The sequence below is a fragment of the Anabrus simplex genome, chromosome 5 (assembly GCF_040414725.1).
Source record: "Anabrus simplex isolate iqAnaSimp1 chromosome 5, ASM4041472v1, whole genome shotgun sequence".
Classification (NCBI taxonomy): domain Eukaryota; kingdom Metazoa; phylum Arthropoda; class Insecta; order Orthoptera; family Tettigoniidae; genus Anabrus; species Anabrus simplex.
This window is the reverse complement of record NC_090269.1, coordinates 436,013,087-436,036,505: the sequence shown is the minus strand read 5'-3', so window position 1 is coordinate 436,036,505 and position 23,419 is coordinate 436,013,087. Positions and strand designations below refer to the sequence as shown.

The window sequence follows — 23,419 nt, the reverse complement described above, 5'->3', positions numbered from 1 at the left end:
ATTTCGTTAGAATGAATATTAATTATGTGCTCTAGTGAATAAATCCATTTTACCCCCTTTATCTGTCTCTTATTCACAACAAATGCAACTGTTTCCCATTCATATACACCATTGGTGATTATTTTATAGAAGTTAGATTTAATTTTCGCCCACAGACCGAACGAAACCACGAAGCTCTAACCGACTGAGTCTGGCATTGTGATATTGATGGATGGGAACGGTTCAGTATGATTTATACAGTGTCATCTTGGTTTTGAGTGGTGCTTGTTTATCCCATAGTAGCTGTCGTACTTGCAGGGAAAAAGGTTTTATATTAGCCATTATAGAAGTATGTTTTGGAGCAATTTGGAATCCCACTTTTTGGAAATCAGGAATATCTTGGCACTGCAGCAGGGGACAATAACATTTTCAGATCTTGGAGGTAAAAATGTATTTACTGTATTGTACCGTACCCGTCTTTATAATATCCCGGACTAGTCGCGGCAGAGACGTGGTTACCGTTCGGCAAAAAAAAAAAAAAAAATGATATGGGCAGACTAAATTCAAAACTCGTCACGAGCAATATACCAAAGGTACATGACAGGAAGTCGGGTACATAGACTACGTGAATAAGACAGAGCAATAGGGGGGTAAAATGGATTTATTCAAGACATTAACCCATTCACTACGACATGAAACATATATATATATATATATTAAGCCTGATGGCCTCATAAAACCAAGGTAAAATATGTGCCCCGCACATGTCCATGTTAAAACACACAATTTCTCGAATTCCTATAGGAAGAAAGACACGACTTGGAACTGACTTCGGATGAATACGTTTACTTTAAGTCGACGCAAGATTCGCTTCAATGTCATGATTCCCTTATGGGATGCACTTCGGAAAGTGTCTATACATGACCGCGGTAAATAGTTAAACACACTAGTAACCGATCCAAACTATACATATTTACATATCAATAACAAAATCAATTCAATTCAACACTAGCCCTGAGCTGCAACTTATGACTACACTGATTCTAAATATGTGGCCGTCCACATAGGAATTGGATGGCACGAATGCCAACGACCATCTGTTTAACAAACGAGCTAATAAACACACAAATAATCTAATGCAACGCTGGTCACGCCGACACCTAATGCAAAGGAAAAAAAAAAACACAAACAAAACAAACCAGTCGTCACCATCTCATAGAAATCATGGATCAAACCAGATAAGCATGATAACATATGTAAATAAAGTGGGAGTATGGAACCTGAAAAATAACAACATGAAATATGCATAAATGCTCCACATGTGGTCAGCGGGATCCTCCCCAGCAGGCAGGTACATGGGTTACGTCCATAAGTCAGACGCAAGGGCAATCCCTTAAGGACCACTTTCACTGTCGCAAACAGCTGTTACCTGTAACTTCCTGACTTGTCGGGAGAGAATGCGAATAACGGTCCACCTAGCACTCTATGGAAACACGGCCTTCGGGAGGTACACTTGACTTCTCAAGAAAAGGGTTGGTCTCTACCTGCTAACTCTCGTTCGGAGACAAGGATAAATTCACAACATTCGCAGCACTATTACTGCTTCTTCCTTATAATGACCTGCGATCTCAATTCGCAGCTTTAAAATAAAGGCACTTCAATACAGGCGTCAGCCTCTCTTATATGAATACCCACATCACATACTGTAAATCCTGAGACCATACTCGGGTCTTTCATCTTGCAGTACACGGGTTCTCGCCCTCCTTATTTCATGACTACGGCCGTTCCAGCCTCCTTCACATGTCTCAATCTATCAACCCCTGAATTACTCACCAATATACACGTGATTCCATTCGGCTCACATAACCAGCCCCAGGTTAACATTCATCTATAACATGCACTTCCGGCGTCTTACTTGGCCGGTCAGTCGTTCGATAAGAACCGTTAATCGCCCTTCCCTTGTATGGTAATGACTCTACGTAACAATGTTGAATCTCCGCTATTCTGCTTCCTGACCACAGCTGAAATTCCCATGCATGAAAATAAAATTAAAAGAGAAAAACTACAGCTGTAAACTGATTTTCCATACATCATCACCGGCGTGTAGCCTCTGTAAATGACGATCAGAGCTTGCATATCGACCACATATTGGAATACACTGGAAAACAAAACACATGAAAACACTCCTATACCTACACTGGCACACCCTTAACCCCATCTAAACTAACTTAAAGAAAGATAAAAGGAAAATAAAAGCATGCATCAGCCCAGGACGCATGTAACTGTAACTTGAATTGAAGAACCACTGTGCCCTCTGGCTGAGAATTACCTTGAAATTTATTTATTTACATCTGATCTAAGCTAGTGTGCAACTATTACCTAGGCATGCTAAAAAATGACAAAGTGCTTATCTTGCGCCGGCTTCATCACCCATGATGTTTACATGGCCACTGGCGTCATCACGAACTTAGGCCATGGTCACCCCAGTCTTCCGGATGTGGGAAGTCAGTCCATCGATGCTCGGCGTGGGCTCCATAGCGCTACTTGATGTTGCACCTGTAACAGTTGAATTAGGCACCGTTTCTTCGCCGCTAGTCACACACGTGTGTGAGATCACGCCCTTAATGCTTGGCCGTCAATTGACTACGACCTGCAAGCAGAAATTAGTCCGTCCAGCTCACCATTAATTTAAGGGCGATTCGGCCCGGACGTGAAGAGTCCTTGGCGCGGCGACGCAACACACGATTTTGAGAGTTCCCGATCGCGCCCGCGAATTGTTATTATTGCTTATATACGGATCACTCCCGGATCGAATTAAAATACTGCACATACATTGTGCCACAGTTGATCACAGTTATTGATTGTATTTACTCGAACCCGTATCACTGGCTTACTTCTCATACATAAGAAAAGAGCGTCCTCCGGTAAATATAGTCTCGGTGTGCAAGCGACTTTACGGCACGAAGTTCAGGCAGAGAATGAGGTGACGCTCCCTTGTTATTGGCAGTTATAAAGACTCTTCGAGTTTTTCAAATAACGGAACTCCCTTCTGAAGAATAGAAAGTCTGTTGAGCGGCGGTTTGGTTTGAATGAGAAGCTGTTGATAAATGCGAAATAACACCTATGCCTTACGTATGCCCCACATATGTTCTCAGGCATCAGAAAAATTACACATATCTATCTGGACACATCTGAACTGTGGAATATCGGCGCAATGACAGATTATTATCATAGATGGAAACTGGTTCAAAGATGCAGTTAGATGGTTGGTTATTCTGCCATTGCGGTTCGGCCGTTCGCAGAGTCCTCGTACTAGCTCGTGATTGGCGGATTTCGAAACTGGCTTGACAAAGAATACTGCGGCGGTTTCCAGCAACCACGTTCAAATTTAAACAAAGTTCGTTGTCTGAAGCCATCCACGGGCCGCTCCTCTTATGCTAGCGTGGTCAGGTATCTAACCGTCTCCCAAACAGACTCCCACACAAAGCCATGTTGCGCAATAAGTCCACAGTGTTCTATCACGATTAAAATTCGCCAATGAAGCATGTGATGATATGGTTCAGTATAGTATAAGAAAATATAGAAATAAAGGTCTACCTTAATTAAAACATAAAATATCTTAAAGAAATTTTAAGAATTTAGACATAAAAGGTACAAGTGTTCACTACTTTGGAACTCCTTGAGGCTTAAAAAAGAAATTATAAATTTAAAAACAATGATATGAGGTTAACGCTGAAAGCTCTATTCACACTAAACTAACCTTTCGTAAAGGTTTTATATTAGCCATTATAGAAGTATGTTTTGGAGCAATTTGGAATTCCACTTTTCGGAAATCAGGAATATTTTGGCACTGCAGCAAGGGACAATAACATTTTGAGATCTTCTATACAGTGTATCTCATCCACTATCTCAATCTTCGTATGCACGTTATTTGTATTGCACATTTTATATTTTTGATACAGGTGCTTGACAGCGGGAGGGAGAGTAAAGAGAGTCATTGCAGTACTAATAGGTCTGTGATCAACAGCTTACATACTAATGTAAGTTAATTTACTTTTAAAAGTGAAGTATAGTATAAAAGTCTAGGAGATACTGACTTAAACGAGTTCAAAATAGAGGAGAATGAACACTAACCAAACTAAGGAGAGGAAGAAGAAAATGATGCATAAAAGGGAGAGGGAAATAATGACAGTGAGGAAAGAAAAGGGAACTGTTAGTGTGCCTGTGTCTTCAGAAAACCAGAGTCCAGCAAGAAGGGCAGATTAGAGATAATTTTCTCAAAACTCATGCATTCTTTCTAGAGTCCTTAGACTTGGATCTCTATGTAACATTAACCTCTTCAGTGGTACGCCCAAGAAATTCGCGGGTGGCGCGCACGTCATTGCCTGAGAAATTCTCGTTCAGCTGCAGTGTTCATTTCACAATCACCCAATAATTTCTTGGGTACTGTAATCTCTTTGCAAAATGTTTTCCAGCATTCTCAACAGATGGCGGGAGGGTTTCAACCTGTATTCCTGAAGTCTCGTGATTAAAATATGCCTTATTTTCTCTACTTTACATATACAATCTCTAGCCAGCTGACAGGGTAAACAGTAATGGCAAGCGCGAAACCAAAGAGATGTTTGTATGAAGACAAAATAAGGAACTACATCGAAGATGAATCTTTAGATGACATTTGTATTTCTGATTATAGTGATAATGATTCTATTGATTCTTTGGATGATGACCTTAGTATTTCTAGTGAGAGTTAAGAAGATATTTCGTCAGAAGCTAAGGTGTTGGTAGGGGATGTTGAACATACATACGTGTGGAAAAAGTGTAAGCCTGGGGATAGTGTGCAACCTAATAATATTCCATTTACAGGAAATCCTGGTGTTAGGGTTGGATTATTACCAGAGATGAGTGCGATTGACTGTTTTGAACTGTTTCTAATGGATGAAGCTGTAAATTTGATAGTGCCGAAACAAATTCGTATGCCAAAAGTTCATTGAAAAACTTGTAAATAAATCTCCGCATTCAAGAACACAGTTTTGGAAAGAAACAAACTCTTATGAAATTCGGCAGTTTATGGGGTTAGTGTGGTTGGTGGGAATAATACAAAAGACTAGTATTCTCAAAACACAAATATTTTATAAAACTATGTCACAGGCCTGCTGTTAAAAAAAAGTGTAAATAGAGTGTAAGGTAAGTCTTTTATTGACCTTGAATATGAATATGTTACCTTAATAGTTGATACTCGTGCTTTGGTTCCTAAAAATAAATAATTTTCTCCAAAAACCCTCAACTTTCTGGCACAGGAGGTCTACCAGAACCTGCCACTGAACGGGACCTTGGAGTCCATCAGGAGGAAGAAAGTGTTCTGTTTGAATGCTACGGGATATTTATGTATTGCAGAGATATATATATATATCAAACATTAGATGAGAAAAATATATAGAAGAAATAACTTAAAAGTAATTACTGGTATCTTTTATGTTTAACAGCTTATTATGAACTATAGCTATTTCATATCTCCTGTTGTATTTGGAAGTTTGTTGTAGATTTGTTACTTGCAAATATCTATCATTACTGTGCACAAATACACCATCTGTGTAAGAGATTTCCCTTGATCCATGGTGTGAAATATTTTGGTCACATTTTTTAATTTTTTCATAATATTGCTGCTGTTTAAATTAAAGTTATATTGCAAATAGACTTTTTTTAATGTAATAATAAGTAAGTAGTAATATTCAATTTTTTAATTATACTTTGAATTCATTTAACTACTCAATACAGAGGTAACTTCAACTCTGAACAGAATGAAATAAATGTCACATTTTGATGGGCGATCAGAAAGAATTACAATGCCAAATGACATACACTTTCAAGTTTTCAGATGGGATCTTTTATTTTTACACAACATTGACTTGTAACGAGAATAAGACCGCCCACCATTGTAGGGTGTTATTGGGGCATATTTGAAATAAGTCAAATCACTAGAGCTCATTTGAGACTCACCTTCATGGAATTTTGTGGGCTTGCCACTCAGAATGTCGCTAATCTTGGAGAGAGTGGAGTACCCTCAATTCTGAGCCAGCACACACTGTAGTTTTACATTTACACATTGACCAAATTCACCATATACAGCCTTTCACTCACTTGCAATATTTTTCACCAGTTGAAGGGCATCACAGAGTTCAACAACATTTCCTTCTAATTGTAAGATTGTTGTTGATATTATGCTGAAATTTGACTTGATATAACAAGATCTATGGTCAGTGTAGTACTAGAAAACAGCATCTTGGCAGTTTTGATGGAGGGCCTGGTTTTATGAATCCAAGTAAGTCAGTTAAAGGTCTCATAGTAGATCGTGGAAGAGGCTCTGAAACAGCAGATGTACACTCGAACACTGCTGGCTCTCCACTGACTATGTTCTCATCCCCACAGTTCTTCACAGAGCACTACATGACATCCTTAGAGTAGTCGAACCTTTCATTCGTTGTTGCTTTGAGTGTGGCATATATCACACCTTTCTCTGGAATATGACTGATAAGCCTGCTTTTTTTTTTTATTTTTTTTTTTTATACTCTTGAAAGCATTGAAGTATCCAGTTTGAAATGGAACTGTCTCAGTGCAGTATGTAACACCTGTGAGCTCTGCAAAACCAGAGTAGAGAATGTGATTCAAATATTTCAAGGGATTTTAATCTGCCTGTAAGTAAGCACTATGCTGAGAATGTAGTATTAATATTTCTCTCTATATGGCAAATGATTTAGGCAGGTCTTAACACTTGGAAGTTGTTGAGATAAACTGTAAGTTTCATTTGATAAGACTGGACATATAAAAACAGTTCATACAATTTAGAGTTTATGTCCGTGGCAGCTTTCGTCCATAATTCTGTGCAGTTCCTTCTCTGGTAGAATACAGTATGCACTATATCTTTCGTATGACAGGGAAACTTTTCTCACTTTTATATTTGGGTCTCAGTTTTGTTCTTTCTCCGACATTAGGTGTGAGCGGTGATAGTGACACCTTTCTCGGTACAGCCTTTGGTTTTAAAAATCATCTGCTGGTAGAAATCTTCCCTAAATATTAGTGAAGTTTTGAAAGTAACTGTAATACATGGCAGGTAATGAATTATCTTGACCATTTGTTAGTGAGTATATTTTTAGATGTGTGTTATGTGCATACCTACTGTAATGAGTCTTCTTTCCCACAGGAAAATACTGAACATGTATCAGAAATGATACCTCTGAAAAAAGAAGCCAAATCAGAGTTAACAGAGCCAGGGCCAATGCAGGAAAGCTCATTTGAGGTAATGTACATAGTTTGATAAACCATTGTCAGGTATTGAATATAGTTAGAAAATTGCTCAAGAGATATGAATGATTGACCCTTCATTTCAATCTATACGATGGATAGTCCTACAATAAATATACTTTTTTGTGATATTGACTGTTAACTACCTAATTTTACTGTGCTCTACTTCTTAATTTCTTTCCACCCTCCCTCTCATCCTCTTTACAATTATTCTCTGCAATATTTTGGCTACTTGTTACAATAGTGTAATTCCTCAATAATTGTTACATATCTTCCTGTCATCTTTCTTCAATACTGGTACTAGTAGAATTTCTTCTTTTTTCAAATTTGTTTTACGTTGCATGGGCACAGATAGGTCTTACGGCAATGATGGGATAGGAAAAGAGTAAGAGTGGGAAGAGGCCTTAAGTAAGGTACAGTCCCAGCATTTACCTGGTGTGAAAATCAGAAACCATCGAAAACCTTCTTCAGGGCTGCCGGCAGTTTTGTTTGAATCCACTATCTCCCAGATGAAGCTCGTAACTGCACGGCCCTAACCGCACGGCCAACTCGCCTGGTATATTACACCTTTACACCAATCATCAGGTACTTGCTTTTACCTCCATTCACACTTCAGCAGCCTATATAACCAGTGTAGACCAATAGGTCCTGCTGCCTTCATCATTTCCATGCATATTTCATCCATCCCTGCTGCTTTCCCTGTATTCATTTGTTTGCCAGCCATTTCCACATCTGCATTGCAGCATCAGGATCGTCCTCATATACCTCTGCACTCTCTTCTGCATCATTTCTCACATTCAGTTGTTTATTGAAATAATCTTTCCACCTGTTCTTTATCTACTCTGGGTATGTTATTACATTTCCACTCTCTTCTTTCGCTTGTTTTGGGTAGATTTTCTATTTTACCTTATTTTGTGTCATTCCGTACAACAGACCCCCTTGAACGGCTAATGTCTCTGCTCAACGCTCATCCAACAAAAGAGATTTCAGTTCACGCACTTGGCATCTTATTATTTTTTTCCGTTTTGGTCTTGAACTCCCAGCAAAAATGAAGCGGCTTCAGGCGTGATCAATCCTGTTTGAAGTGTTACTACTCCATGTCTGCTACAACATATGATTTCTCTCGCCCGTTCTCACGTATCTATACAAGAGTGGGATTTAATTATTTCTTCACTTAAAAGAATATAACCATCATGTTTTGTTATATATGAACATTCTTATTAACTGACTGGCAGCCATGAGTTTGATATTACACTGCCAGCTCTATGTTGTACCTTATGTTTTTACCTCTGGCAACACGATTATGTGTTTTTTCTAACTCAGCCATGATGAACACTCTTATATATTTTCACGCTTGTTTTTATGTTTGAACATTCTGATTAACCGACTGGTAACAATGATATCCTAATGATTTTAATTATTTCACTACCAGCTCTGTATTGTAGCCTACTTTCTGTTCCTATCCTCTGTCTCAACTCGATTGTGTTTTTTCTCTTAGCCATGTTGTAACATTCCATGTTTTTTCACACTAGTTTTAAGCCTATTTTCATTTTATAAATATAAATGTTGATTCTTAGGGTGCCATATATGTTAAGGACACTAGGTTCAGGGCCCTGACCTAACTTTAGGCTAAGATTATTTTCGGCTGATGATGCTTACGACTGTTAAGCGAAACATGTCCCATCTTACAACGCCTGTTGTAATGTTTATTTCCTAAATATAGGAAAGATAAGTATTGGAAAGGTGGTGTTAACTATTATTCTTGTTTTAATGTTCATATCAGCAAAGCATTCGATAGTATTGGACACAATCACTTAAAGGCGATAATAGAGAACTCTATACCACCCAGATCCATTAAGGAGTTACTAGTCAACCTTCTCGCAGAAAATACAACGCAAGTTCAAACTGCTCGTGGTCATACAGAGAAGATAAACATCAAATGTGGAGTGATGCAAGGAGATCCCATTTCACCTTTCTTATTTAACTGGGATATAAACCACATCCTTAATGAACTCACAGATGTCAGAGTATCGGAAATGTATGGCTTTCAATTGAGTCCTAACACTGTACCTTTAACAACATCCCTACGCTTTGCCGACTATCTGGTGATCATAGCTAAAGACCAAGCAGCAGCTTCAATCCTAGTCACTTCTGTCATAAATCTGTTTCAAGAAATAGGTCTGCATATAAATGCAGACAAATCAAATGCCATTATTATAAAAAATGGTAAAATTTATTCTCATGATATCGTGACGGTCTCTGGAAACATTAAATGATAGTGAAGAAATAAGATATTTAGGGGCAACTTTCAGACAGACTTTAGTCTTCTGTGAAAATCAGATACTTGAAAAATTGAAAGCTAACTTAGATCAGATTACCAGGACTCGCTTACTCCAACACGCCAAAAAGTATGATCTATTCGAGCCACAAATATAAGGGGCTAGCATTAATGTGCGCTACTTGAAAAGCGTACCTTCAAGAACTGAACATCAATCTTAAGCTAGAAGCTGTGAATGATTCGCACGTTAATGCTGTTCGAAATTTCACAGCAGTAAAAACTCGCTGCCTATCTGAACTTCAACTCAATGAAGAGACATCAATGAAATCTGTTAGACAACTGCGTGATATACTTAGAACACGCGAATTTGATGCTTTGTGTGCATATCCTCAGAAAGGAAGAGGTGTTGAGTTATTTGCTCAAGTTCCTGCTGCTAATTCTTCGGTTACCAGAAGGGATGGTTTAACTTGTTTGGAATGGAGGGAGATGTTGAAGATGACCACGATGGTTGCACCAGTACGTACTCTCCCTTTACGTTCCACCAGCACAGCCCACTACGGACACTGCAGTGAGTATGAAATCTTACCACATGTGCTGGGGAGTTGCCCTCAAGGAGAACTGCTTAGGATCAAATGCCATAACATCATCAGAAACCTGATTGCTAATGCTCTTCGTCTCTGAAATCTAGAAGTATATGAAGAAGTCCACTGCATTGCCAAAGGAGGCAGCACTCGCAGGATTGATATTATAGCGATTGACAGATGGAGGAATGAAGCAGAAATTATTGATCATACAGTACGCTTTGAATCTTCAACCTCTCAGCTGAATGACATAGACAATGAGAAAAAGGATATCTATAAACCAACCATCCCTTTCTTTCTTGAGTCGTATAACCTTAAAAAAATTATGGTGACTGGACTTTTCTTTGGCGCGAGGGGAACAATTCCGAAACCTTTCGTCACATGGCGACAAAAATAAAAACTGGCGAGAAGTCTACAAGATGAGATAGTCGTCTTACTCATCAGATACTCCATTTCAATTCTCCGACACCATTTATATGGAGTTCATGCCATTTAACATGGTTAATTGTAACCTATCATTTTTTTTAAACATTAATCTTCTTTATCTTCCTTCAAAATTGTTATTGTGTTTTATTCTGTGTCTTAAGGGAAATCTAGGATGTCCTGGATCAGACTAAATTTTTTTTAAAATTGATATTACAGTGACATGTTATGGGAAAGACAGTATGTAGTAACATGGAAAGGGACAAAGAAGCAATGAGTCAAGTAATGTATAGAAAGACAGGAACAGGGGAATTTGAATATAATAGGGTAAAGAGAATAGCTAGTCAGTGTGAAAATAGGGATCAACAGAAGGGGAAAGAGAGACAAGGAATGGTGTAGTGCCAGGATTTGGAGATAGTCTTTGCCCTTTAAATTTCTCCTTTTCAACTGCTACCTTTTCTAGTGCTATCCTATCATGCGTTTCTTTTCATGTTCTTATCTATCTTATCACTTGTCCGTTTTGTTCCATTCTTATATTTTTATGTTGCAAGATAAATTAATTATAATCTCATTGTGTCATTATGCAATTTATTTTCACAGCTATTCCTTTTTATGTATTTTTGTTCCTCTCCTTACTGTACTCTTCTTAATTTTACAGCCTTCTGCAGATGTTAAGGAGGAAATATTCACAGAACAACATACAGGCAATGAGGTGGTGCCGTTCTTCGAAGAAGACACTAAGTACGTACACCACAAGCCCTATAAAATATGGAATGTGTGTCTCCATTCACAGTTGTGTTCAGTAGTGGGTGTTTTACCTCTGTGAACTGGTCATTTTCATCAATTTAATCCTTTCTTTAAAAGGTTCTATTTAAACCCTAATATCTTAAAAATCTGTTGGTTAAAATTATCTAAAATATTCAGGAACATTTGAGATAATATTTCTTGTTCCTTCACGTACAGTAGTTTAACTATATATATATCTGCAAAAAATGTCTCTGTTAGAGCTAGATATTTCTGAAATGCATTTGTTTATAATACATTTAAGCAGCCATGGAAGTGTATTCTTTCTTCCACTGTCACTGCATCACTTTTTGTACTTTTATACCAACAGTGATACATGGAGGAAGTCATGTTCATAGATTGTAAACTAAATCTACACCTTGAAAATTGTTATACTTTATGTATGTACATTGAAGACATTATTATTTCAAAATAACATAACTCAGCTACCTTAATATATTGATGGCTCAGTTCAATTGTGTGGTAAATCAAAGAATGTCACTTTTAAAATGTTTTATTTGGCTAGATTGCATTTTTATGATCTATTGTGTGTTAAGTGAAATTACATCATCAGCATAGAGAGGTGTCCGTGGTATTGGCTTGTGCAGCTTGAACATAACTCCTTGGTTTTGTGTGGTGCAACTGTACCCACTGAACGTCATCCCGTGTTCTTGTTGCGCTAACCAGGTTAGATCACGCAGTACCCGATGGAAGGTCTTCTCAAGGTCCAGAGAAGCGAGATGAGGTGGCTTATTCTTTTCACGAAGTTTCTCATCTAACGGCCTTGCTCCTGTTGTGCCACAATTTTTCACAAATCCAGTAATTTAGCTGACATCATGATTCATTTTGCTGAGAATTTTTCGATAGACCTTAATCGTGTGGCTCAAAATTCTGGTTAGAAAAATTGGCAGGGCTTTCCTATTTCAGAATGGATGGTCCATTGCCAGTCTGTTGGTATTTCACATTCTCTGATGATGTGCTTGAAAAACTGTTAGCTATACTGCTGCATCCCACTTTTGAGAGCAACAAAACTCTGCCAGAAGATCTTCAGGACTGGTGGCTTTCCCTGGTCATAATCCTTCAGAACAGCCTGGACTTCTGTGATGTCAATTTCCTTCATTCGAGCTTCAACAGCTGAGTTGGTTTGAATCGGTAAATTGAGAAATTCTAAGATTGTAATTTTCCCAAAGTAGTTCTGCCAGCATTCAGCGCTTTCTTCCAGTCAAGCTTCAGATCACCTGTTTCCTCATTAATGCCATAAAAATCATATGTCTTCCATTTTGCAATGCCTCAATTTGACTAGCTGGTAAATAGCCCACTCGCTTTCACTCATGTCAGGTTCTGTATATAGGCCTGCATATCAGTTTGCTTTTGTTACGGTAATGACCTTCTTCGCTTCACTACGGGCTGCTTTGTAGGCATTCCAACGAGATAGGGTTTTATTTGAAAGATACTAATGGTACAGTTGTTTCTTCAACCTTACTACATCCTAAACATCGTCGTTCCAAAGCTATGTATCTCTGCCATTCCTTCATCATCCTGGTTTGTTTTGTTCCAAGAATAGAGCATCTGGCATCTTTGCGTTTATTCCAGCTCATTTCAACTGTGGTGATTGGTGGCATTGTAATTTTTGCAACAACATGGCCTCCTCCTTAAGGCATTACCATTCAATTTCTTTTGGTCCATTTCTAGCAAAGTATTGCAACTTTATCTGCAGCTTACAGATGACTGGTTGATGTAGCATTGCAACGGTTTCATAAAGAATGCTTGTCATTTTAAGATGATAATGCTTGTCGTTTTAAGGGGCCTAACATCTAGGTCATTGGCCCTTGATAAGGAACGACTGTTGTGTCTAGAATATATTTAAGACTCCATCATCTCAGAAGAATGTAGTCAATTTGAGTTGTATGGTAACCTCTGTACTCATAGTACATAGCCGTCATCCATCTTCTCTCCATACCCATTGTCCGCCATGGGCTGTGTGGTCTTCTTTCCTCCATCCAACGTGTCCATTCAGATTACTGGCAATAACATCATCAGTGGTCAGCTTGTCAAGCAGTGCCCAAGAGGCATCTTCGGTTTATGTGCCCAGGGCTGTTTGAGGAGCAATTAGCACTGAAAAATAATATTTTCTTTCTATCCGCAACATAGCTGATTTTCATCAAGTGATTGTCGTTCTTTTACACCTCGGAGATTGAACCATCAAATTTTTCTGATATGACATTGCCACCGACATCAGCTGTTCTCCAGGTTCCTTTGTACTCCCAATGTCGCACGACTTTTCTCCACTTCATCTTACTTCCTGCACCATACAGATATCTATATACCTTCTCTGAAGTGCTGTGGCCAGTTTGTTACTTCGACCGGACGTATTTCAGTGATGCGATGCAGAATGTGGGGATTGGCTTGTTTAGCATTTGTTGCCATGAAGATGGTAAACCCTTCATACTTTTCGCACTGGCTGGGACCTGCCAACCCGCATCTAAAACACGTTTAGTGTTACGGTGGTGTAACAGGTTTGTGGGGAATATTCATCAACACAACATGAAATATCATTTAACTGAAAAACTAATTGAGAACCTGACAAATCACTTGTCACAAAAATCATGTAACCACGTAAAAGAGAAGAATTCATATAGTGGATACACATTTTCCTTGTCATATGCCACAAAACATATGACATACAAATCAGCATCGTATTTTAAGCCCAATGTTGTCTAATGGTGTCAATATCAATATCCTGTGTCATGATCAAGTGGTGTAGCTTGTCATTTCTGGAATCAATGTCCTCCTTTTATTTGTCTACTTATTTTCCCCTAAGAGTACAATAACAACACAGGGTCATGCTTGATACTACATTGCTTTTGAGGAAGTCATGCATCCTGCCCTGCCATGTAAATGCAGTGCATACAGTATCAGTTTAGAAGTACCACTGCATATCACGATGTATTTTAACCTTCATGATCTACTTTTCTCATGTGCCTGTTGTAAACAGATCCAACCTTTATCCAAGCAATTTATAGTTCTGTCTCTTCTTTCCTGGAATATCTAGAATCACTCTGCAGAGGGGACACAGGCACTAACTTTGATGCTAAACTAATGATGTTACCTTTCCACTAAAAAATAATTACTTGGTCCTTGGAAGTTTTGATATAAATGTAATCTCCTTCCTTACTTATCAACAATATTCACTATGGTTTAATTCAGTGTCCTGTTGTGATGAATTCTGGCTCAAGCTTGACTTTCATGCTCCTCTTAGCTGTAGTGTCAAAGGAAAATGTGGAAGCATATTCAGTGATATTGATAGCTTGCATTTGGTTTAATATATTTCAGGATATCAGATCATTGTAACAAAACACTACAACCTAAGCCATATTATTTGTCGCCACCATAACATCTGGGACAGAATTATCTAGAACTAAAATGAAAGCATTAAATTTAGGGAAAAATTCGCCTTCTACTTGTTAGCTATCAGCTTCTCCAAGTTTTCGTAAGGATTAGTTGTTTCCATGTTGCATATGTCCTCTGTCAATGGCAGTAATGAGAACATAGACTAATATAATACATGGTGGTGAGAATGAACTTCTTTTTATAAATCTACTGTCCTGTATGTATGACAGCTCTGATTGCAAATGAAAGTTATGCAATTAGAGATGACCACATAGTGACATATGAACCATGCTTATTGCATGTTCCACGATTTGACATTTAATTTTGTAAATGGCTTCCTTCAGTTTTGTGTGTCAGTCTAATGACGTCCAGTAGGGAGCAGCACATGCTATGTTTTTATCTGTGAGGTCGTTCGTTTTGCCGAGCGATAATTTTTTACTCTGTGGAGTTCTTCTGCTGTTCTATGTGGGACGGTTACTAACAATGGCTGCCGCTATGTTTGGTGTGGCATTTGTATGCTTTAAATATTCTTTTAATGTGTTCAAGCCTGGACCTTTTACGCTAACTGCTATTCGATTTTACCATTGATAATCACAGGTATGTGATAATTTGGTTTATATTTAAATTTGGTGACGAGTTATTCCCATATGTTACGGTCGATGGCATACATCTTTCCGCTCCGTTGTACGATGTGATTTGAATGAATGTATTTGTGGTCTTGTTGTTATAATTGAAAAAGGGTCTCTGTGGTTATGATTCGGTGCACTGCGTGCTTTAATACTGCGTGATCCTCGTGATGTACCCCTTGTCTCGACCGCAGGAGATAACAATCCAGGTTGTACAAGGCGCAACATGCCAGTGATGTGAATAAAGTAATGTCCAATTCTGACCTTATGTGTAATTGCACGCCGCACGTAAACTTTTGAGTACGTGAGACCCGCTGATAATGACCGTGGAGTCATAATTTATGGTTTGTATTTGACTACGAAATCTGAACGGCCGTTCGTGTTTTATTTTCCCGATACCCTCATTGTGTGTGCGTGAATGTGGTATGCATGTGAGTTTGGATATGTGGGGGAGAAAAAGGGTGATATGTCGATCAACCTGTTGTATTTGTCTTTCAAATTCTGCGCCTTGTTTGGTTTTCAGCGCAGAGCTATATTTATTTATTATTCATGGCTGATGCTCAGCTTGAGTACCCGCCATGTTGGTTTTTATATTTGGGCATGGGAGTACCTATTGTATTCTTTGGATCTGTCTTGGCTTTGATTGGTCCATGAAGGCTGTGCTCAGTCTCATCTGTCATTATTCTTATCTGCCTTTTGTTCTCCGGCACGGCTTATTGTTGTGCTAACGTTTCTCATTGTTAGTTGCCTGATGTAATATGTGGTGCAGTGCCTTTGGATATGTGTATCCTGGTAAAACGGGCGACCCAGTTGAATTGTTAACGATGGAAAGGAAGCTGCTGGTAATGTAAGAGTGATGTGTTGAGAGACAGTGAGCATTTTAAATTACGTATCAATATTTTTTTTTAAGAGTATTAGCTCGAGTTCACACCATGTTTCAACTATGTGAAAAAAAAACAATGTATGTCTATGAGTATTACGACTAATTTCCCTATTTATTTTGTGTGATTTTCTTTTCTTGGTTTAAATTTCTTTTCTCTCATATTTATTTAATAAATCCCCTGGTTTAAACAATTTCTTCTTTTATTTCAAATAGATGTAATCTTGTCCTTGTTGCCTGATTACAAGGGGGGGTTTTCAGCTCAGGGTTATGTATGTGCCTTGCCCAGTCGACACGATCCAGGCCTCAAATATTGTTCCCCATGAACATTTCACTAAGGTATTGCTTGGATGACTGATTTATGTAGTGATAGATGGGGAGGGTGTGGCTCACATACTAGATTGTTACACTGATATGGTAACGATGTACAAATACAAATTGTATGCTTTTGTGACTTTAATTAATATTTATAAAAGAGCTGCCGTTGTGGAGCAGGTCTTGCTGACAGTTGGCAAACAATATTTTCAACTTTATTAGCATCTACAACACTGGGATTGTCTCAAAAGCAGCAAGGGCTTTTACAAAAATAATTACACACCTTCCACAAAACAGAGAGTGGTTAGGGCCGATTACCTTAGATGTTAGGCCTATTTAAACAACAAGCATCATCAAGAGTGTTTAATGTGCCCACTGTTGACATATGTTGACAATGATATTTGAATATTGTCGACCTTGTGTCGGTAAACGGGAAGAATATTTTTGAAATGCATTGTTTACGGTTCATTGTTTGGTGCTTACTGCACAGCATAAGAACAAGGAACACTCGGTTTTGCACCTTATCAAGTGGCTGTGTATACAGTCAAGAGGATGACACTTCCATCGTGGTGGGGGATATTTTGTTATAAGATCAGAATGTTGTGTTTTACGTAATAACAAAACGTACCTTTAACAGATTTTAAGTTCACAGAATCCATGTTAAATGTGAAGAAGTGATAACTGAAACACAGTTCGGATTCAGGAATGGTCTTGGGACAAGAGATGCACTTTTTTGTATTCAAGTACTTGTCAAGCATTGCTTGGAAATGAACAAGGATATCTATGCATGTTTCTTAGACTACGAAAAGGCATTTGACAATGTCCAGGATGGGAAGCTGATGGAAATTTTGCAGAACATTGGACTTGACTTCTGAGATATTCGGATTATTGCCAACTTGTACTTGGGCCAGTAAGCAGTAGTCAAGATTGAGGAAAAAAATCTGTCAGAAGAGATACGACATCCACTGTGGCATTAGACAAGGCTGTGTATTATCGCCTCTACTCTTCAGCATTTACTCAGAGGCTATCCTTGCAGAAGCTCTGGAAGAACCGTCTACCATAGGCTCATTATCAACGGAGAACGTCTAAACAACCTCCGTTATGCTGACGACATGGTATTGCTAGCAGACAATGCAGAAGACCTTCAAGTATTATTAGACAAAGTGAATGTTTCTCGCAACAACAGAGGACTGAAAATAAACATTAAGAAAACACAGTTCATGGTCGTCAGTGAATGGCAAGACATCCACGTGCAGCTCACTCTCGACAATGAACCCATCGCTAGGATTCATCAATTCTATTATCTAGGATGTTACCTTAACCAGAAATAGGACTGCAGCCAAGAAATACAGGTCCGCATTGAACATGCGAGAAGCATCTTCATGGATATGAAGGAACTGCTCAACAACTGCAACCTACCACTAAACCTAAGGCTCCTTCTGTTCCGTGCCTATGTCTTTCCCACGTCACTTTATGGAATGGAAGGCTGGACACTTACTCAGGCCCTGTGTAAAAGACTGGAAACATTTGAAATGTGGGTGTACAGATGGATGTTTCACATTTCGTGGACAGACAAAATTCGGAATTCTAAGGTGTTGGATCTACTTAAAAGAAGACTGAAGTCATGCTCACCATTAAAATGTGGAAGCTGGAATACTTTGGCCATATAATGCAGAATGATAAGTACAGAATCCTGCAGCTTGTTATGCAAGGAAGAATACGACGATGCAGGAGTCCTGGTAGACAATGAACTCTATGGATGAAGAACCTTGAAGACTGGTATAGGTTGGACATGATGGCTCTGCTCCGTTTCACTGCATCGAAATTCAAGATTGCCATGTTGACCACCAACCTTCGCTAGAAGATGGCACATTAAGAAGAAGATGGCTCATTTATAGACTTTTTTCTTGCAAAGCACAAACCAAACCAAGGTGTGTTGCAAAAGAGTCACATTGTGAAAAAACCAAGCACAGAGTTTAGTCGACCAGACTTTCAAAAAAGTGAATATTCTCAATTTTTGAGCTGTTCTTCGATAATGGAATACTTGATTATGGTATACCATTCAAAGCACAGTTCAATACTCTGTTGAAAAAGGTAATACATCATTTTCATTGGAAAACTGAACATCGCTATGCTTTTCAGTTTTGTTTCTTTCTGGTTACAGTGTCATGGCCATGAAAAGCATGTACTGGTAAAATGCTGAAGATGTATATCATGTTTTGATAAGCACAGCAATGTCGCCCAATCAGTTTGAATAAATTCTCAGATATTTACATTGTTGTGACAGCACTAAACATTGACTGCAATTACCATTTTGGAAAAATTTGTCGCATTTGGACTTTGCTAAACAAATGCTGACTGCAGAATTATCCTGATAATATGCATTTTTCTGTCGACTTGTCATTACTTTGGAAGACATGGTGCCAAGAAACACATTTATGGCAAACCAATTTGTTTTGGGTACAAAGTCTGGACTCTATTGACTCATCTCGGGTATCTAGCTAAAGGAGAACCTTACCAAGGAGTGGCTACTGAAAACACAGTACCAGAATTACGAGTAGGTAGCTCAGTTGTTGTGGACCTAACTTCAGAATTACCAGGAAGCACTATATTCAGCTTGTTCTTTGATAATTATTTAACATCCTTTTCAAATATTAGAAAATCTGAAGGAGAAAGGCCACTAAGTTAGAAGTACCGTACACCAGAATCAAGTGGAAAATGCTTCACTTCCTGAGATTCATTTCTGTAAAAAAGAGAAACATGGCAATTACCACCAGCTAACAGAATGTAACTCAGGTATTACCCTAGTATGCTAAAATGATAATAATGTTGTCACAGTAGCCTCAACTATGTGTGGTATAGCACCTGTAGGGCATGCCAGAGGATGGTGCAATGCTGAAAAGAAATACATAACAGTAATTCAGCCAGCAGGGGGGCTTTGATCAGTTGGATCAAAATGTATCTTGTTACAGCATCAAACACAAGAAATGATAATGGCCTCTAATTGCATTCCCTCTGAACATCTCCATGAACAATACATGGCAACTTTACCATTTGACTCCAAAGGGCAAGGAGGAAATTCTAGACTTCGTCTTCAGACGGTACATTGTTATGGCATATATCTGATCTTATACCGCTATGTGTCCTAACAGAGGAAGACCAGGTACGAAAGTATCTTCACACACGTTGCCAGAAGTGCATTTCGATGGGGTATCCCACTACCTCGAAACAAGAGAGAAGCAAGTGTGGCGTGCTCAGTGTGGTAAAGCTGCCAGGAAACAGTGCAAAAAATATGACGTTGGCTGCCACGTCCTTAGCTTCAAGGTATTTCAGTCACACTAAACCAGACCGGATGATGATAGGCAGTGTAACCTCAAAATGCTTTTCTAACATTTGAAAAGGATGTTAAATAATTATCAAAGAACAAGCTGAATTTGGTGCTTTCTGGTAGTTCTGAGGTTAGGTCCACAACAGCTGACCTACCTACTCGTAATTCTGGTAGTGTGTTTTCAGTAGCCGCTCCTTGGTAAGGTCGAGATGCTATGTTGTTTATGTACAAAATAAAGAACAAAGGTCCAAGTGCAGAACCTGGGTGATATTCCTGTGTGCTTAATTCCCCATTGAGAAGTCATATTCTTTAAAACAACTCATCTGCACTTTATGACATAAGAGATAAAGTGTTCTAAAGCAGTCTGATTTAGATGAAGGCCAGCAATGTGTCTGTGTTTATAGTGTCAAAAGCACTGCTTAAATCAAGAAGAGTAAGTAATGCAACCTTCTGTTCACTCATTGTGTATCTAATGACACCTGAAACCTTCAATAGAGCAGGGGTCATACTGTGTCCCTTTTTAAAGCTTGACTTTAATGGATCACACAAGAAGTATTTGTAAAAATAGTCGGTCAGTTACCGATGGATTATCCATTTGAAATATTTGTAGGGAGATGAAAGTATACACCCAGTCAATAATCTGATTGGCAAAACAGGTGGAGAATTTATTGTACTGAATTTATGATTGCATCCTTCCATATCCTTGGATATGTTCTAGTTCACCATTCACCTCAGTTTCATTATCAATATGAAATTGGTACATTGGTGTATTTGGTGGCAGTTTAAGCCATAATTCGTTAATTGTAAGAGTGGTGTCTGCTTAATGTTAATGCCAGATAAGTGTTTACTTAAATCATGTAGTGGTATATCTGGGTTCCAGTGGTTAGTTTGGAGTTCTGTATTCCCATGGTGCTAAGCTCTTTCCATGAGCTTCGTGCATTGAAATATTTGGCTTGAATTTCTAACTCTGGATCACTACTTTAATTTTGTTCAATTACAGTGTGTTGGTTCATTTATATTGCCAAGGTAATGAATCTGGATGGGACCATGTATCTGCATTTAGCCATGGGGAGTGAGGTGTTGGTAATGTTTTGGACCATGCTTGTCGAGGAGACCATATCAATATCATCTATGTTAATTATGTCCTCCCAAGGAGAATTAGAATTATCCAGTCTAAATCATGCAAATCTACTGCTGCAATATACTGTAGACGACAAATCCTTTACCTTGAAAGGGAGTCTAACCAAACAAAAGCGGACCCACACAAGAGAGGAGCCGTATTGCTGATGTTGATATATTTAAGACTACACTCTGAATTTGACCTCGGATGATGTTCATCCTTTAGGAATGTGTTGTTCATTAGTCACAAGCTCTTTTCTTGGGATATCAGTGAGTGAAATATTCAGTAGCAATTCCTCTGTGTAAGATTGGTAGTGAAGTTAACTGTTCAACTATTGATCAAATTCTTTTAATCTGTCACTGTAGATGGAGACCAGATATTCCCTATGCAGATCATCGAACTCCGGATTGCTGTGATAGCCGTGGCAAGCTCCTTAGCCTGAAACGCATGCAAACACACGACGGAAGGAAGCCCTACTGCAGCAATGTCTGTGACAAATCTTTTAGTTTGGAACAGAATCTAACCAATCAAACGCGGACTTACACGGGGGATACGCCATGCTGTTGTGAACTCTGTGGCAAATTCTTGTCTGGTGAACGTTCATTATCGAGACACAGGCGAACACACATAGCGGTGAAGCATTATTGTTGTAATATCTGTGGCAAGTCCTTTAGCCTGAAAAACAATCTAACCACACACAGGAGAGAAGCCATACTATTGTAACATCTGTGGGAAGTCCTTCAGTCTGAATAACATTCTAACCAAACACATGCGTAGACACACAGGAGAGAAGCCCTACTGTTGCAATATCTGTGACCGATCTTTTACCGTGAGAGATTGTCTAATCACACATACGCGAACCCATACGGGAGAGAAGCCTTACGGTTGTAATATCTGTGGCATGTCCTTCTCTGATTTAGGTACCTTATCCAGACACAGGCGGATTCACACCGGAGAGAAGCCGTATTATTGTAATATTTGTGGCAGGTTCTTTAGTTTGAAATACCACCTAACCAAACATAAGCGGATGCATACGGGTGAGAAGCCGTATTCCTGCAGTATCTGTGGAAAGTCCTTCAGCCGGAAAGACAATCTTACCGTACACACGCGGATACACCCTGAACAGGAGCAACTCCTGCATGCCCTTAAGCCAGAAGCACAACACTTTCAAGACCGCTGCGGATTTACACGGGCCTGATGCCAAACGAGTGCTCAGTAACGCTGTAAGATGTTCAGAAGAACGTGCAACTTATCCATGCACATGAGGACTAATACAGTTCAGAAGCCATATTGCTATATGTGTTGTAGCAAATTCTTCACATGCAGCACTGTGCTGTCAGTGCACATGGGCAGGAGGGCTTACGAGTTTCCCGTCACGTCTCTAATCAGGCCGGGCTGAAGCCGCACAACTCGGTGTGGAAGAACGCCATTTCAGGAGATATAGCCAGGCACATGCACACAGGACAGAAGTAGTAATTTCTTCGGCTAGAACAGCACCTTCTCGGCATACCTTGTTACATACACTAGCGAGGGGCTCGAACCTTTTCGCCATTTTTCATTGAGAGGACCTAGGAGAAGCAAACAGGTAGCGAAAGAAGAAAATGACATTTAATGATTTATCTCCTGTTCAATCCCAGACCTTTTACATCCACTTATTCGAACCCAGGACAACCCTTTTTCTGCTTCCATATTTCAGTAGAAGTGTGGTCAGTAACACCAACTGAGGGGTCATGTAGAAGTGATTATATGAACACAACTGGATGAACGCAGAAGAATATGACAAAGATGAATTCAGGTGGTAGAAGTCTGGAATCACAAGAGAAAAACATTTAAACAGTTCAATAAGGAATTCAAAGCAGTAAATAAGTCCCGAATCAAGTCATAATAGGGTTTGTAAATCTAAGAAATTGTTGCTGAAGACTGAGCACAGCTGTGTTCCCCCTTCCTACATGTCGCTTGTGTTTCCCTTTAATTATGCATATACTGGTAGCCGAAAATCTATCTGCTCCCTCAGCTGATGTATGATAACATTGTGTCATTCAAGCTGTTCTGAATGCAAATTCAGTGTTCAACTTCATGAAGGTCACGTAGTGCTCGAGGAGGCATCTGTAAGTAAGGACTCGTTTATCCATAGCTGCAGTATACTCATGCTTAGGTTGCTACATTTATGTTTACCTGATGGCAGAGGAATGACCTCTCTCTTCTCTAATGAAACCACAAATAAGTCACTAAAATTCTTTTACATCCCAACATTGCAAGTGGTGCAATGTCTAAGAGACATCTTGAGTACTGAACCATTTCCGTCATGTCATATTGATGTTTACATGTTCTCGGTCATCAGCATGAAACTTGTTGACTTTTGTCTCAGGGGTGTGTTAAAGGCTCTTCATCACTTGCAGACATGACTTGATTATTTA

The 23,419-nt window shown here is 39.0% G+C and overlaps 2 protein-coding genes across 2 annotated transcripts in view; one reads left to right on the top strand and one right to left on the bottom strand.

Moving 5' to 3' along the window:
• The window catches only part of LOC136874211 (zinc finger protein 614), a 28,740-nt gene extending 7,015 nt beyond the window's left edge, over positions 1–21,725 (top strand). The window contains exons 3-5 of the mRNA XM_067147851.2: positions 7,178–7,273; positions 11,219–11,301; positions 21,368–21,725. Of these exons, the coding sequence (XP_067003952.2) occupies positions 7,178–7,273; positions 11,219–11,301; positions 21,368–21,725 (537 nt within the window). The remainder of the gene's footprint in view (positions 1–7,177; positions 7,274–11,218; positions 11,302–21,367) is intronic.
• Positions 21,726–22,199: 474 nt separating this feature from the next.
• Positions 22,200–23,419, bottom strand: part of LOC136874210 (zinc finger protein 501) — a 96,185-nt gene continuing 94,965 nt past the window's right edge. Inside the window, exon 6 of the mRNA XM_067147850.2 lies at positions 22,200–22,808. Coding sequence (XP_067003951.2) covers positions 22,645–22,808 — 164 coding nt within the window. The 3' untranslated portion in view covers positions 22,200–22,644. The remainder of the gene's footprint in view (positions 22,809–23,419) is intronic.